Here is a 16,633-nt window from a genome sequence, read left to right on the forward strand (position 1 = left end):
CCGTGTTTCAAGTTTCAAAATGTTAAATGGTGCATTTTTTTTTCAATTGTGCTAAAACAGGATTTTCTCTCCCATTCTTGAGCTAAAATCCCTTTTCTTAATCAAAAATTGTGAGAAATTGGAATGGAACTGTCTAACTCACAATGCTTCCCAAAGTGGGCAATATTGCCCACTGGTGGGCGATAGCAGCTACAGACTTAACATAGGATCCTATGGGTTCACTTGAGTTGGGGGGGAGGAAAAAATTGCTGATGAAGGGGCCGATGGGAAAAAAGTTTGGGGAACTATGGTCTAGCGCAGTGTTTCCCAAAGTGGGCAATATCGCCCCCCTGGTGGGCGAAGGAATGGTCCAAGGGGGCGATAGAACCTACTTATTCAACATAGGATCCTATGGGCTTACTTAAGTTGGGGGGCGATGAGAGGAAAAAATTTCTGAAGAAAGGGGCGATGGAACAAAAAGTTTGGGAGACCATGGAGACGTGTATGATGGCCCATACAAACGCTCAGTTATACCTGCGCAGGCATAACTGCACAGTTATACCGAATCGAAAAACCATTCCCTTCAGGTCGCCTGTGCAGGTCAACTGACGACCCCTACACACGCTCAGTTATGCCTGCACAGTTGGCCTGTACGAATCACGATACTTCTGATAATGTACAGTACGTCCCTTGGATTCCCTAGTGAGTCTTCCGGCCGAACAATAGTGAGTGTGGGCAGTTGAAAGAACACATAATGAACTAAAGAAAGGGACTTCTTTTTTACCTTTACACACACACACACACTTTAACAGTAGGAAAGCAATCGCCAGGGCCGCAACTGGGGGGGGGGGAGCAGGCGGGTCTCGTGCCCCAGGCGTTGGACCAGAGGGGGCGCAAATAAATTTTATTCTCAAATCTCTCCTTCAACATTACAAGTGGGCGCCAAAATGCGCACTTGCCCCGGGTGACCAAACATCTAGTTGCGGCCTTGGCCATTGCAAAAGTATAGCGCTATACTTATGGATCATGGCTGCTATTACGGCCCGACTAGGACATTGCGAACCCGAGTACGGAAATGGTCAATAAGGGAGCCTTCTAACCTCCCTACATAGTCTTGCAGTTGGTTGATAGCAGTGCCGTCTTAACGCATGGGCCCCACCCGGGAGGCCTCAAGAGAATAGGGACCTCACAAAAATGAGATCCTGTTGAAATTTTCTAGAATTGACCAGGTAGGGCCTCAGAAAAATCACTTGGTCCGGGGGCCCATGATGCTCTTAAGACGGCCCTGGTTGATAACAATAACTTTAGGGGGAGAGGGGACGTAAATCTGGTTCAACCGTAACTTCAAAACACACAAAGATAAAAATGAAAACTTCGGGGGATATATAAAATTGATAACATGAAGTTCTGATAACTCTAAAAGGGAATTTTTTTCCCTATGTTAATGATGTTGGTCCGTCCCGTACTAAGTGGAAGTGATACCAATACCCAAATGATATTGGTATCACTTCGATATAACGTTATCCAGGATTGTTATAAGCGACGGTGAATCCGATAGAGACCGAAACTCAATTTTTTTTTTGTCAAGAAAAAAAGCAGAACCAAATCTCCGGAGCCAACTCAAATTAATTTTGACAGAAAAAGTCAAATTTATTTTGACAGAGAAAAGATAAATTTCGAAAAAGAATCAATATTCTGTTTTGCACACTCACACACACCCGTATTTCATTTCTTTTTTATCTCCCTCCCTCTTTCAAATGAAGAAATCGATTCCATCGCCAATGTTTGTCGTCTGCTGGTTTTTCCCCTCCTCTCTCTCTCTCCCTCCAGATGGCTATATCATAAATCCTCTTTTTCCAATCTCGCCAAACGTCTGATGATCAAATCATACCCGCCAAGACGCACCCTTTAATACCCGACGTTATTCCTTCGCCAAATTGGCGGGGTCTCTCAGGGGCGGCGGAATAAGAAAGGCTTCCCTCTCTCGGTAGGTTAGATAACATCTGCAGGAAGGCGTTGTGTGTGTGGTTTTTTTCCTTTTTTATTTTGTGCTTTCTTCTCTTCCTCTCTCCATATGTATTGTTATCGCAGATGCTGCATGTGGAGTAGAGCAGTCACTTCCCTTCCTTCAGTTATCGCGATAACCGGAGGGTGAACGACAACAATAGTAATCTCTGGAGAATTTCCCTTGCGTCCATCTGCCATCATGGGGTTTCCTCCTCCTTGTCAGTGATTTCGGGTCTGCTCATAGACGAGTGAAATTCACCTTTTTGTGTTGTGTGTGTGTGTGAAGCGAGTGAGCGTCTCCGGCGTCCGCTACGGGAAACAAGTGCGATGGCGCAGCGCATGTCTCGCCGCAAGACATTGGCAACTTGATGACGAAAGATCCCTTCCAGGAAAACATGGTAAATTATTACACAGTCGTTATTAATGTCTTATCTATAATACGATTCGCGGGGCCCTGGCCTAGATTTATACAGTATTTATAATTCACTGCAACCCCATGTGAGGACCATGGATGTCTCATTCATGCCCCCCCGCACAAGGGGTGGGCTGAGAAGGCTCCAGCCCTGGGGGCCTCCCCGGGACAATTTTTTTTTTTTTGCTTTTTCACGCTATAAATTCATCATAAAGAAGCGTGAAAGTCTGTTCGGGGCCCCTGCAAAAGATCCAAGCATAGGGGCCCTTCTCCAGGATGTGGGGGGGGGCGTGGTCTCATTAACATGGATAAAAAATGGGTATGGACCCTGATTGTGCTAGCCTTTCTATCAAAGATACACATTGTTGTGTGATCGATCAATTGTTTTTTTCACGATTGTTAACAATTGAAATGAAGACAGCTGTTGAAAAGCTGTCTTCATTGGGCCTTCGATATCCAGTAGAAGGCCCGCAGCCAGAAATTTCGTTCGGAGGGTGATCACTCGAATTTCGTCCGGGGGGGGGGGGAACCAGACCCCCCAAATCGCTCCCCCCCCCTTCCTACGGCTTGGTGGGTTACGGGTAGAATGATTTTTCTCAGCCCCCCCCCCCCCACCAAATTGATTAATAAAAGCCTGCCTACCAATTTGCATGCTTACTATCGAAAATTTCAACCAGATCTCATTTTCCCGAGGCCTAACTGCACTTGCGGGCAGCCCCATACGTCAAGACGGCATTGCCCCGTTGGCTCAGTGTCTTGTCTTTATCATGATTGTTCGCCCCCTTTCGAAGAAATTCATTTTTATGCGATCGATTGTTGTTTTTTTCCCCGATTGTCAACAACTGAATGTAAGACAGTTGTTGGAATAATGGGCCCCCCTGATATCCAGTAGCAGGGCCGTCTTAACAGCATCGTGGACCAGCCCCACCTCCTGGCGGAAAAGCCCTCGCTTTGTTAAAAATGCCTACCTACCAATTTGCAATCTCGAAAATTTTAACCAGATCTCATTTCCCCGAGGTCCTCCTCTGTAATTATGGGCCCTCGAGCAGCTCGGTATGCCCATGCGTCAAGACGGCACTGTCCTGTAACTCAGTATCTTGAATCTTAATCGTGATTACTATAGCCACCTTTCGAAGAAATTCATCGTTGAGTGATCAACCGATTGTTGGGTTCACCCCCCCCCCCCCCGATTGTCAACAATTGAAAGGAAGACAGCTGTTGAAATCATACCTCCATGGTTGAAATGATGGACCCTCGATATCCAATAACAGGGCTGTCTTAAGAGCATCGTAAACCCCCCCCCCCCCCAGGCGAAATAATTTTTCTGAGGCCCTCCACCTGGTTAAAAATGCCTACCTACCAATTTACATGCTAACTTTCGAAAAATTTAACCAGATCTCACTTCCCCGAGGCCCCCCCCCACCACATCTTGGTGGCCTCATCTCAGCACTTGCGGCCCCCAGGCAGCTCGACATGCCCATGCGTCAAGACTGCACTGTCCTCTAGCGCAGTTTCTTAACCTTATCGTGATTGCTCGCCCCCCTTTTGGCAGCAATTCATGTCTATGTAAGGGTGTCTCAACATCATGAGGCAGAGATGTTCTTGGGCCCCCTCACAAGTAACGGCTTACGTGTAAACATACTACCCAAATCTTATGACGTGAGCCCCCTCTATATACAAGAGGCCCCTCTTGGCCATACCTGGATAGGCCCCCCTCCCCCCATGCGAGAAGATGGCCCTGAACGAACTCGTGCAGACGGCATTGGGTTCAATCTTTTCTTTTTTGTAAAAAAAAAAATGGAAATGCCAGAGAAAAAATTATTCTATTCGGCCCGTTTCTTCCAATTGTACGAATATATGAACAGATGTCTAGGAAAAGGAAGTTCCCTAGATAAGGTTCCCCCGTCAATGGAGGGGGGGGGGGGGGGGGGAAGACCCTCCCTGCGCATTAATCATTGAATACGGGGTAGAGGCCTCGTGTCAGCGTTATGACGTTTCTATTTTTTAAATCGCATTTTGTTCGAAATTGTGACTGAAGATTTTCATGTGGTGAAGGCAAAACTAGACCTGGGAGGGGGGGGGGGAAGAGACCGCCCCAGGACCGTCTTATAACAGCAGCCAGGGCCGCAACTAGATGCTTGGTCACCCGGGACAAGCGCGCATTTTGACGTCCCCTGGAGGAGAGGTTTTAGAATGAAATTTTTGCCCCCTTGGGTCTAGCGCCCGGGGCATGAGTCCCGCCTGCTCCCCCCCCCCCCCCCCCAGGTGCAGCCCTGAGAGCATCATCGGCTCCCGCGCCAGTGGTTTTTCTGTGGTTAAGCGAGATAAAAATTTACTTTCCCAAAAAATTTCAACGAGATCATTTGTGAGGGCCCCTGCTCTCTTGAGGGGGCCCCTTTCGCGCCCGGGTAGGCCCACGCGTTAACATGTCACTGCTTTGTCCCACTACGAAATGATCCCGAGTTCTAGTTACTGGTCCCGATTCTTTGATTTACATAATTTTAATTACGATGCACTATATATAATTGTTGACATTGCAATAAATTTTGGTTTTGCGGAGATGCCCTGGTCCCCCCCCCCCGGGGGGCGAAGTGCTTACATTGCTTCATGCGACAGAGCCTGGGTGTCTCATGGTTTCTCCGGTTACTGGCCCTGTGGGGTGGGGGGCGAAGGAAAGCCAGGACCGTCTCGACTAGTTCGGGGAATTCGGATGCGCTTGTCCCTTATCCCAACACTAGTAGTCATTTATCCGCTAGTCTTTTTTTGCCATCCCAATAGTCGTTCACTTCTTTATCCGAGCCCCAGCAGCCATCTATTTGCCGATCCTTCATCCTAGCCGGAATGGTCATGCACCCACTGGTCCCAGCCCCAATAGTTATCTACCCGTTGGTGCTTTATTCTACTAGGATAGTCATTTTCCCGCTAATCTCTTATCCCAGGCATCTTCAATCCGTTGCTCGCGAGCGCAGTGGTACACTCTGAAGCACCCAGAATGTTCGATGCTCTTGCCCGATTTCGTGCTCGCGAGCACTTGATCAACGTCCAAATTAAACACCTTTTTACAAATTGCATTAAAAGATTAAAATTGTCTAACTTGCCGTAAAGGTGCTCTTCTTTTGATGAGGATACTGACAGTGCTCGCGACTAGAAAAGGTTGAAGACCTCGGTCTTATCCCAACTCTGATAGTCATTTTGCCTCTGACCTCTCATCCTAGCCAAGATAGTGATTTAGCCACTGGTCCCTTTTCCCAGCAGTCATTCATCCGTTAGTCCCTTGCCAGGGCCGCAACTAGATACTTTGTCACCCGGGGTAAGCCGGAATTACGGCTCCCCTTGCATGAAGAAGAAACAGTTAAAGGGGGGGGGGGTCCTGAAATGTAGATGGCAGCACTGAAAAAAACACACAGCACTAGATACGCACTCACTGTTAGGTACACACGCATTTACATTTCTGGCATAACTCACTAGGTAGTAAATCGCCTGTAGATGGTGATAGACATGAGTTGTGTTCGGTTTGAAAGAAAGAAAGTTAAAGGTGGGGGGGGGGGATTTTTTTTTCAGTGCTCATTTCTGGTCCAGTGCCCGGAGCACCAAACCAGCCTGCTCCCCCCTAATTGCGGCCCTGGCCCTAACAGTCATTCATCCGTTGGTCTCTTATCTCAGACCTAACAATCTATCATCCGCTTGTCAGCCCCCAACAATCCAGGGCCGTCTCAAGAGCATCATGGGCCAAGTGGTTTTTCTGAGTCCCTACCTGATAAATTCTAGAAAATTTCAACCGAATCTCATTTTTGTGAGGCCCCTCTTCTCTTGAGGCCCCCGGGCCGTGCCCGGGTGGGCCCATGTGTCCCTTAGTCCGACAAACCAGTCACGACCCAGGCTCTATCCCTCCAGGGATATAAGCCTTTTACCCTTGCGGGTTGGGTCGCGCTGGGGAGTGTCCCTTAGTCCAGCTCCAATAGTCATTTACCCGCTGGCAGGGTTGTTTGGTTTAAACCAATGGTTTTAACCAAGTGGTTTTTTTCAAAAAATCAAATAAAAGTTGCCTAAATATAGTTTTTTTCCTTGAAAAATATCACATTGGTTCATTATTAGCCAAAATGCTTCATTTTTACCACATTTTATATTCTTGGGGTACATTTTGATGGTATATCTTCAAATGACATAAGATGGTGTAAGTAGTTTTTTTCAAAAAGTCTCATAAAAGTGGCCTGAACATATATATTTTTTCACATATGAAGTATCTTAGTTATTTAAAGTTATATACAGAAGCCAAAATTTCTCATTCTTACCATATTTTCTAACCTTTGGCTACATTCTGATGCTCTATCTTAAGCAAATTCATGAATAAGGATTGCATCACACATCTAAATATAGTGGTGTATTATCTCACAGGGTTTCTTTTTCCCTTCACAAAGAAGCAGCAACAGTAGTGACACCATCATGCTAGGGCCAGGTGGTCCTATAATCCAATAAAGACACCAGCTGTCCTTAAAGGACAAAGACTAGTGTACTAGTTGTTACATTACCTCACATACATTTTCATTCCCATAAGAAGTAGCACATCTCCTACTGTATATCTCCCAGTCTTAATATTCGATAGTTGTTTTTTTTATACTTCCACACACACACTGTTAAGCCCACATTTCAAGCCCACAATCAAGGTTCTACTGTATAGTAGTAACAGATTTATGAAAAATAATCAGCTATATACAGCGTGATTATAATTTAAGTTTTAATTCCAAAACTATACAATAAGTACTGACCAGAATAACTTGAAAATTTGCATAGATACTCCTGAAGCAACGGAAGTTTCTTTCGCAAAAGAAAAAAAGTGGAAAATGTGCAAGTAGATGATGCTGTACTTGGCCAGCAGTATAATCTACTTTGTGCAACCACATCATTTTGGCACTTCCACAGCATCAGTGTGTGGATAGAACAACTATCAAGATGCATATTGCAATACAGCAAAGCAGCTGCTGAAGACTCATTTTGGCAGGATGCACCTTAACCCTTGCAACTTCTGGCTGTGGGGGTCAAAATGTTATAAACAGTGGTCAGATTGCAAACTTTGGTGAATTGCAATCTCCATCACATTCCCTATATGTTAGAAGTTCCTCAGGAATATTAACGAGGGGGGGGGGGACGCGCGTTTAGTTTAATAAAGCTGAATTGCAAGCACATCCACATTATGGCCATGGCATACTCCGATTCTGTTGTTGAAACAAGAATGTGCTTTCAACCTCATAGCCAGAACACTCGGTGGACAACATATTTAACATTTCTTAAGTAAGTTGTAGTTATTTGTTCAATTACTTCGTTTTCTGTGATGTTTCCATGAATTATGAAATCGTGAAATGCTGTAATTAAGGTATCATTCTGCCATGACTGGCTATCGTTTCCATTCTGCGAGCAAATTTCCCACATGTTGGATGATGTCATTAATTTTACATTTTTAAGTATTTTTTTCCCCCTTTACAAAATAAAATTGAATTTTTTCAGGAATATTCATGTCAATTTTCAAGTCATTCTGACAATCGTTCTTTTTTTACAGTGTTTTATACAAATACAAATACAACGCCACAACAGGCAAACTGCCCAACGAGGTGGCTGACTTAAGAACATCATGGATCCCCGACCTACTACTGCTACACCACACATGCACCCCCCCCCCCCCCCGCGGAACCCCCCCAACGAATCGGTACATGCGGTAATGTGCGTGTACGTGTAGTGCAACCTGACGTAAAGTTTGTTTCTCTGTAATGCTTGTTATGTGTAGTGCTGCCATCTGCCACCAGTTTTTCTAACTATGAGTGAAGTGTTATGATTGAATCATTTATCGTTATAGGACTGTTACTCTCTGTGGCGAGACTTTTTAACGGGGAGATCGGCTCGCATTTGCGCTTTGAAGTTGGGAACCACAGAAAACCAACTTCAGCCGACCACCACTGTGGGGTTCGAACCCGGATCCTCGCATCGCGAGTCCGTCATTATAACCACTCGACCACCACAGCGGCCTTTTTCCCCTTTATCAAATAAAATTGAATTTTTTCAGGAATATTCATGTCAATTTTCAAGTCATTCTGACAATCGTTCTTTTTTTTTACAGTGTTTTGAAATCAGAACCTTAGTTATAATCACCCTGTATATCGTAAATCATTGCTAATTAATCTGCATTATTTATGCCTCATTATATTCACCTAATTTTTATTACTTTTTGCAAAATAGCTTCGTAATTAAGTGTACTGAAAGTAACTGGAGAAAAACCTTTATATATTATATGATTAATAATAACATTAAAAGAATTTTCAAACACACAAAGTAATCCATTGAGTTGAGCAAAAAATAATGAAATTGCAAAAGTTGGTTTTTGTTAAAATGTAATAAATATTTATTGATTAATTAGCATGGGAATAGTGTTAATTACATTAATAAACATTTTATTTTAATTAATTATTAGAAGTTGGAATGATTTTTCAGAAATTTCATTGTTTTTAATGTTAATACTATTTAAAACAAAAATAACCGGTTTAAATAAAAACGGGTTTTTTTTACCAACCCTGCCCGCTGGTCCATTATCCCAATGTCGGGTGGCCCTTGACTAACGATCAGTTTGTTTTGCACGTGTGCATGGTATAAATGCCACGGCCTGCTCCGTTTATCGGGTCACTCCGCTTACGGGGGGAGGGTAATGCTTTTACTTTCCTAAGAGTGACCCATTAAAGAGGTTTGACTGTAATCCTGTCCCAGGAAAAATACGGAACGTATGGTCACTGGTAATAGGTACGATCGGGCTATAACCCATTACACGTTACCGTATGATTCGACGAATCGAAGGGGGGGAAAAAAAGGGCAGTTTCCCATGGAGGACGTAATAGAAAAGCCACGTGACTTATCCGTGACGGGTGTCGGTATTAAAATGCAGGTGGATATTGGGATTTCCTTCGGCTCCCGAAACCATTGTTTGGAACCATTCTAATGTGGGAAATGATAATGTGAAAGTCTTACACATGGATAAAAACAGCTGATCTTTCCGTTATCATGTGACTTATCGGTGGATAAGTTACCGCGTGATCAATCTGAGAGAAAAGTCTGGAAGAAGAAGAAAAATTGACATTGTGTACGCCTTGAAAGTTTTTTCCCTTCTATTCTTCCGCTTGATTTAATTCTGCCTCCTTTCTCTGTTTTAACCTATTTTTCTTTTTGGGCCTTTCGCTATCAGTTAGTTCTTTGGCGCGTTTTCACGCAATATCCGGGTCCCGCATCGTAGACGTATACTTTCCGCTTGGAAAAAAAAGTAACGATGTACCGTCATTTGCCTGCACCAGTGTTTCCCCAAAGTGGGCAATATCGCCCCCGGTGGGCGATGGAAGCTTCAAGTATAACACAGGATTCCTATGGGTTCGCTAGAGTTGGGGGGGGGGGCCGATGAGAGAATACAAGTTTCTGAAGAAAAAAGGAAGTGAAGGCTATGGCCTACACCATAGTTTCCCAACCTTTTTTTTTTCTCCCCTCGCCCCCCCCCCAGCGCAATCTAACCCATAGGATCCTATGTTGTACCCATAGCTTCTACCTCCCCTTTAGAACTTTCCATCGCCCCCAAGGGGGCATTAACGCCCACGTTGGGAATCACTGGCCTAAATTATGACGTAAGTGCTTATTTAATTTTTCACTTGAAAAAATACGGATGTCCATATCCGCATCCTGCAGCCAGACCCTCCTAGATCGGTATCTTTGATAAGCCCCCCCCCCCGTATGGTGTGGGAAAAAAGTGATAATCTCTGCAGGGCGAGATCCCTGTCAGCCCTTTCTTTCAAACCGAGTACAACGCAGGTCTATCGCCATGGGCAATTTACTACCTAGTGAGTTGTGCCGGAAGTGTGTGTACCTAAGTTAAGAACGCCTCGAAGTTAGGTACCACGGGAAACCAACTTCGGCCGACCACACCACTGTTTCGTCAGTGGGGGTTCGAACCCGTTACCCCTCGACCACCACAGTGGTACCCTGACAGCCCTGCCTTTGTGGGGGGGGGGGGTGTCAATGTCCTATTTGAAATTAAATCCGATGCCCGCAGAGGTGGGCGCAGGGGGGTCCGCCGCACACCCCCAACACGATCGAAAGTTAAAAATGTTTTTAAAATACAAGTTGTAAAATGATTAAAACATTTATATGCTATCTCAGTTTCTGTCGATTCAAATTTTTTTTTTTTTTTTTTTTAAAAGTTGGTAACCGAAAATTTTCTGGAAGACCCCAGATGGCAGTAATTCTCAGTGTAATCCGCGTTTCCTAGAGGCGTTGTCAACCGTTATCGGGGGGCGTTCACGGCAAGCTCGCGACACAGATGTGTGTCTGTTCAGTCTTTGCAGCCAATTCGCCGACAATATCCCCGGCAAATCGTCTAGGGACAATTTACTGCCAAATCCCTTTTGTGGGGGGGGGGGGGCTAATGCGGGTTTTTTATTGTTTAAGAAAAATATTTACAAAGCAAGACAATAAATATGTACATGATATACATATACATAGAGATCTCATGCCGCTATGTAAACCGCGTTTTTTTATGCACAACCATTCATAGCCCTGATCACAATTTGTCCCGGGGTCGTGACTTGGTCGCTCACTTTATTGTTCAATGTGCCGTGTTGCTGCCAGTCTGCTGGATCTTCTCGTAGGCTGCTCTGGTCTAGTTGTGTGGTTGCCTATGTCTATTCTCCTCCTGTGTTGTTTTTCAATGCCCTCTTTTTCGAGGTAGCGCACGAGATTGTCAAGGGTTCGTGATTCTTTTTCGAGCCGGCTCATCCTCCTAAACCACTCCTTCACCTGCCTTGGTTTGATCAGGTGGAAGTCTTTTGTGTAAGGGCAGCTGGTGGCATAGTGGAGTGGTGTGCCGCAGTCTTTGCAGCCAGGGGCGGCTCTTCGGACGTGCGGCCCGCTACTCTAAGAGGAAGGGGGCACCAAATTCGAGTCGAAAGTGCAAACATCGTGGTCAGGGGGTGCCAAAAATAGGCCCCGCACCGAGGTAGGGGGTTTTTTTTCCCCTCCAGCCGCCCCTGTTTGAAGCGGTTCTTTGTTCGACTATTTTGGGGAGCTGCAGAGACAAATCCTTGGCAGTCGCGTTTAGATGATCAGCGGGGATCAAACAAAATCTATTTTCCATATAAAAATCTGATGATAAATTTATTAGAGCTAAACTAAGTAATGTTTTTTTTTCTCACCCTAAAGAATGAAGATGAGTGGGAGGAGATCCTCCAGCGATTCAACGAGGAAGGACTGAACACGAATCTATCAGATGAACGGAAGCTCCTGTATGTCTGGAGGTGGCTGGTCGATGCCGAAACCAACTGCATCTCACTTCGTCATCAACTCGACAAACTGAGCAAGAGACAAGCAGAGGAACTCAAGGTATAATTTATACTGTAAATCGACAGAAAAAATAGTCATGTATGATCAGGTAGACAAAAATTGCGTAAATTTTGCAAAAAATAATAATTTCAAATCTAAAATTAAGCATTTATTCGCAAAAATATAAAATTTTTCAAATGAAGACTTGCTCTTTCAATCAAAAAATTTGCAATAAAAATTTTGCATTCATCCACAAAAAATATTTTTCGAATCTAGAATTTTGCATTTATGTATACAACATACATGCTCAATCCATGGTCCGCGGACCAAATGTGATCCATAGCAAATAACTAAACCACTCAACTGGCCCACGAAAGATGATCAAATCACCTGAGTGTTCCTGTAGCACATTTCCAGACCATTTAGGCTCCCCACAGAGCGTATCCAGATCACTTAAGCGACCCACGGCATACTCCCCCCCCCCCCACGCCCAATTCACTTAATTGGCACGTTACATTGCAGTTAGTTTACTTAGGTGGCTGACCGGCACATGTCCAGATCACTTGAGTGACTCGTGGCACAATTTCAGATGACCCAAGCGGCACGCTTTTCATACAATAAAGTAGTCCGTTCTCCCCAAAAAGTTGAGCACCTTGATCAACAATAATATTTCTCAAATCGAAAATTTTGCAATTCATCCCGCAAAAAAATATTCCAAACCAAACATTTTGCAATCATTCCCAAAATGAAACAACAATTTTCTTTAATTTAATTACAAGGCCAAGTAATTCCTAAGAAAGTTCCTAAGTAAAAGTGAAAAAATATATATTGCCTACATACATAATATCAAACATATTTTCAATTCTGGGATTTTTTTCCCCTTCAATTCAGAATTCTCATTGTAATTAGGTATTTTTTTAGTATTCTGTAAGCTTTGTGGTAAATGCATGAATCCTTGGATGCCGATTCCTATTCCCCTCAAAAATCGGGGCTAAGGGGCCGCGAAATTACTTTCGTAAAGAGGACCAGGGCCGCGACTAGGGGATGGAGCATGCGGATCTCGTGCCCCGGACGCAAATTTCATTCTCAAACTTTACCTTCAACTTTACAAGGGGGCGCCGAAATCATGGGCGGAGATACGCCGCCCCCCCCCCCCAGCGTCAAAGGTGGAGTCGACTGATCTAATGTATATATGAATTATCATCTTGCCCCCCCCCCCCAGCAATAATGACCGTGCCCCCCCCCCCAGACTTCCAAGTCTATCTCCGCCTATGGCCGAAATGCCACTTGCTCCGGGTGACCTAGCATCTATAGATGGCCTATACAGGCAGGGCCGCAACTTGCCTGTATAGGCCATTAATGAGGGCCGTATTCTGAGCCTGGTTTTTTTCTTCTCTCTACATTTCACTATAGTAGTAGTAGCAAAATTAATCAATTTATAAATTAACTAGAACTCGCCGGAAAGAGAAACACACAAAACCGGGTTTTGAAAATCCAATATCCATCGTTATAAAAATCCAAGAATTTCACTTTCGAAGAACAACGCGCGAAGTGAGGCAGCAACGTCACTGATGACGTCTGAAGTTGAACTGCGCAGTAGAATTGCGCGATCGTCAGTTCGCGCGCTCTCGTATTTGGCGGGAAATTTCAAATTCAATTTATTCCTCATTGGCCATTAGGCCATCCGGGAACTCTCTTGTAACTACTAATTTTTGTTAACTAATTTGTTTATCGTCTGCTCTTTCTCTCCCGGTAATATAGAGCGGGAAATTTCAAGCCCTCTCATTGGTGGATTGGCGCGCCGGGCGGAAATATATACGGGGGACCTCCCTCAGCGTGAATGGTGGAGCCTTCATATATTAAGGAGTTCTAGTAGAGCCGACTGATATACGAATTGACATCATATCCCCCCCCCCAAGGCTTTCAAGCCTATATCCACCTATGGGTTGGTCTCTTCACATTTTTATTTATAACTTTATATCAGGAGGCTCTCTTACTTAACCTATGCGTCGTGACCCAAGGGCTTCCGAGAGGGTCGTACAAATCCACTTAATTCTTTTAAATGCATTTATTGCGTTACTGGTTTCACTATTTCCGAAGAACAAACAGTCCCATGTGTCAAGGAAATGCCCCTACGACATCCTGGATTAGGCCACCCAATCCTGACTTTTCAAGGGGCTCTTCTATAGTGAATTTATAGCATTAAAAAAACAAAGTGAAGGCTCTCTCGCCCGAGCCCTGTCAGCCCCACCCTTAGGGGGTCATTTTCAAGGTCGTCTTAAGAGCATCATTGCCTCCTCAGGCAAAGTGATTTTTCCGAGGCCCCCTACTTGGTTCGAAATGACTGCCTACCATTTGATATGCTCTTGAAAATTTGAACCAGATCTCATTTTCATAAGGCCTCTTTGCACTTGAGGCCCTCCATGCATTAAGACGACACAATGGCTGGGATCTTTGAGTGAGCCCTCGGGCCAGGTTTTTAGGGGCCCGTTTACAGCGTGAATGATAGCGCCGCTGTGGTGATCGAGTGGTCAGAGCGACGGACTCGCATCACAGGCCCTTGGGTTCGAGCCCCACTCTCGCCACAGTGGTGATCGGCTGAAGTTGATTTTCAAAACTTGGTTATATATATACTAACCAACTTCGAGGCGCAAATGCGAGCCGATCTCCCCGTTAAAAAGTCTCGCCACAGAGAGTAACAGGCGTACAAATATTCAATCACTACACTTCACTTCTGAAGCAATGGCAGCACTGAAAAATCAGATACAACACATGTACGCACTCATAATGTTATTGCCCCCCCCCCCCAGCATCAAAGGTGAAGTCGACAGATCTAATGTATAGATGAATCGACATCATCATCTTGCCCCCCCCCCCAGACTTCCAAGTCTATCTCCGCCTATGTCACTAGGTAGTAAATTTCCCATAGATGGCAATAGATTGTGCTCTGTTTTGAAGAAGTGAATATAATCATTCTTCAAGCAAGAAAAAAAATGGAGAGAATCGTCCACGGCCAAAGGCTGTGGCCCTGTCAGCCCCAACTTTATGGTGGGCATTGAATATCTTCTCTGTAATCAGTACCCATACTGTTCCTTCTCGGGGCCCTGGGGCAGATGCTTTAGCATGCAATGATGATTTTCAATGGACACTTATTGAAGACTATTCTTTCCAGGACATACGCAACTGCATGGAGCAAATGTGCAACTCCTGGGAGATGAAGGTATCAACGTTGGAACAGCAAAACCAAAGGTTTCAAGAGGAGTTAGACCTCAGTAGTCAAAACTCTGAGAGCTTAGTAGCAAAGCAGATACGCCAAATGTTGATGCACGAAGGTCTGCACAGCATAGCCAACTTCGGCATCACAGAGCAGTTCGGGTATTTATTGGACGAGTACTCGCGGCTCAAGAGGCATCTCGAACAAGAGGTTGAGAGGAGAAGAAAGTGCGAGCAACTGGCTAGGGTTGCATCGAATCTTCCAGATTGCCTGAAACTGAGCTCACCACAAATCCAAAGGATGCTGGACAGACAGAAGTAAGCTACATTTTTATTCGTGTAGTTGTTTAAAGCATCTTGTGCAAACTGTTGTGAATAAATGAGGTTTAAATATATTTCAATCGATTGATGGCCATAAATAAGTCCTTACTGTAACAGTTTTTGTGTCTCTTATTTAAGGGACGAATACGAAGAAGAAATCAGGCACCAGCAAGAAGCGATGAAACAAGTCAAAGAGCAGTTAAAGGAAGTTCACGAAGATGAAATAAATAGGCTAAGCAAAGAAAACGAGCATCTCGGTAGTGAACTGGCAAAGGCAAGCGAGAAAGTATGTCTTTAATATGCTAATCACATTAAATGACTAATGATTAGACAAAAATTTATCACATCTCTATGTAGTTACCTCCAAAGCAGAATATGCTAGAATTAGTTCTTCGGCAGAATTTTAAGAGGAAATACAGAAAACACTATTGGGGGATTTTTACCGATAAGACAAGATATATGCATCCCGCCTTACATCTTTTTCTGATTTCGGGGGGGGGGGGGATTTTTACCGCAGAACATTTTCAGTCAGCTGAGGGCTCATTGCAGAACAATGCAAAACATTCTGCTTTGGGGGTAGTTACATTCATTTGTTTGTCAAAATAATTATTCTACCTATTCCATTTATTTAGATTCAAGAATTGGTTATGCACATTGGAAGTAGCCAAGGAAAAGACATGAGCGACATTCCATGGGCCATGCATATATTGGTGAGTGCATTGTCTATTTGTACTCAGAGGCAGATCTATGGTTTTACCACGTTCATGCTACACAAATTTTGCCGCCCTTCAGCAACTCTAGTACAATTATCTTGACCCCTCATCTCTCAAATTTGTTACCCCGAGGCTATTTTACACTTTTCCTCCTTTTTAAATGCACCTCTTTCTAGGACACTCTTTTGGTCTCGTACAACTCACATGCTTGCCACACTTTCTTGGTCACTCTTTCGGTCACTTATTGATCGGGTCCTTTGCTCATCTAGGTCACTCTTTTGATCATTCACATAAGTTTTTGTTCAGTTCATCACAGTGCAGTTTTTGTCGCACATGCTTGCACACAATTAGTGCTTCGCAACTGCCAAGCCATGAGTGACTCTCACTATATTTCATTTTTCCTCATTTTCTATTAGACGTGTATATGGCTGGGCCTTCCTTTCACAAAAAATGGATCTTCCTTTCAGAGAAAAGTTTAGGTTCTCCTCAAGAATCCATAAAAGTCTCTCGATCCACATAAATAAAGACAAGGTTTTGCATAAATTTAATAGCAAACAAGAAAAATTGTCAAAATGCACGAGAGCAATGTCGTGAAATTCTTCGAACTAGTATACGCAAGTTAATCTGAAATTAGTTGTGATAACACAGT

The 16,633-nt window shown here is 44.1% G+C and overlaps 1 protein-coding gene across 1 annotated transcript in view; it reads left to right on the plus strand.

Annotated features, from left to right (window-relative positions):
* Positions 1-1,915: 1,915 nt before the first annotated feature.
* The window catches only part of LOC149070801 (uncharacterized), a 30,861-nt gene continuing 16,143 nt past the window's right edge, over positions 1,916-16,633 (plus strand). Inside the window, exons 1-5 of the mRNA XM_089248482.1 lie at positions 1,916-2,384; positions 11,618-11,797; positions 14,910-15,268; positions 15,410-15,557; positions 15,904-15,981. Of these exons, the coding sequence (XP_089104608.1) occupies positions 2,355-2,384; positions 11,618-11,797; positions 14,910-15,268; positions 15,410-15,557; positions 15,904-15,981 (795 nt within the window). The 5' untranslated portion in view covers positions 1,916-2,354. The remainder of the gene's footprint in view (positions 2,385-11,617; positions 11,798-14,909; positions 15,269-15,409; positions 15,558-15,903; positions 15,982-16,633) is intronic.

The sequence above is a fragment of the Pholcus phalangioides genome, unplaced genomic scaffold (genome assembly GCF_987345545.1).
Source record: "Pholcus phalangioides strain wild (caught in Gottingen) unplaced genomic scaffold, Ppha-v1.0 ptg000020l_1, whole genome shotgun sequence".
Taxonomy (NCBI): domain Eukaryota; kingdom Metazoa; phylum Arthropoda; class Arachnida; order Araneae; family Pholcidae; genus Pholcus; species Pholcus phalangioides.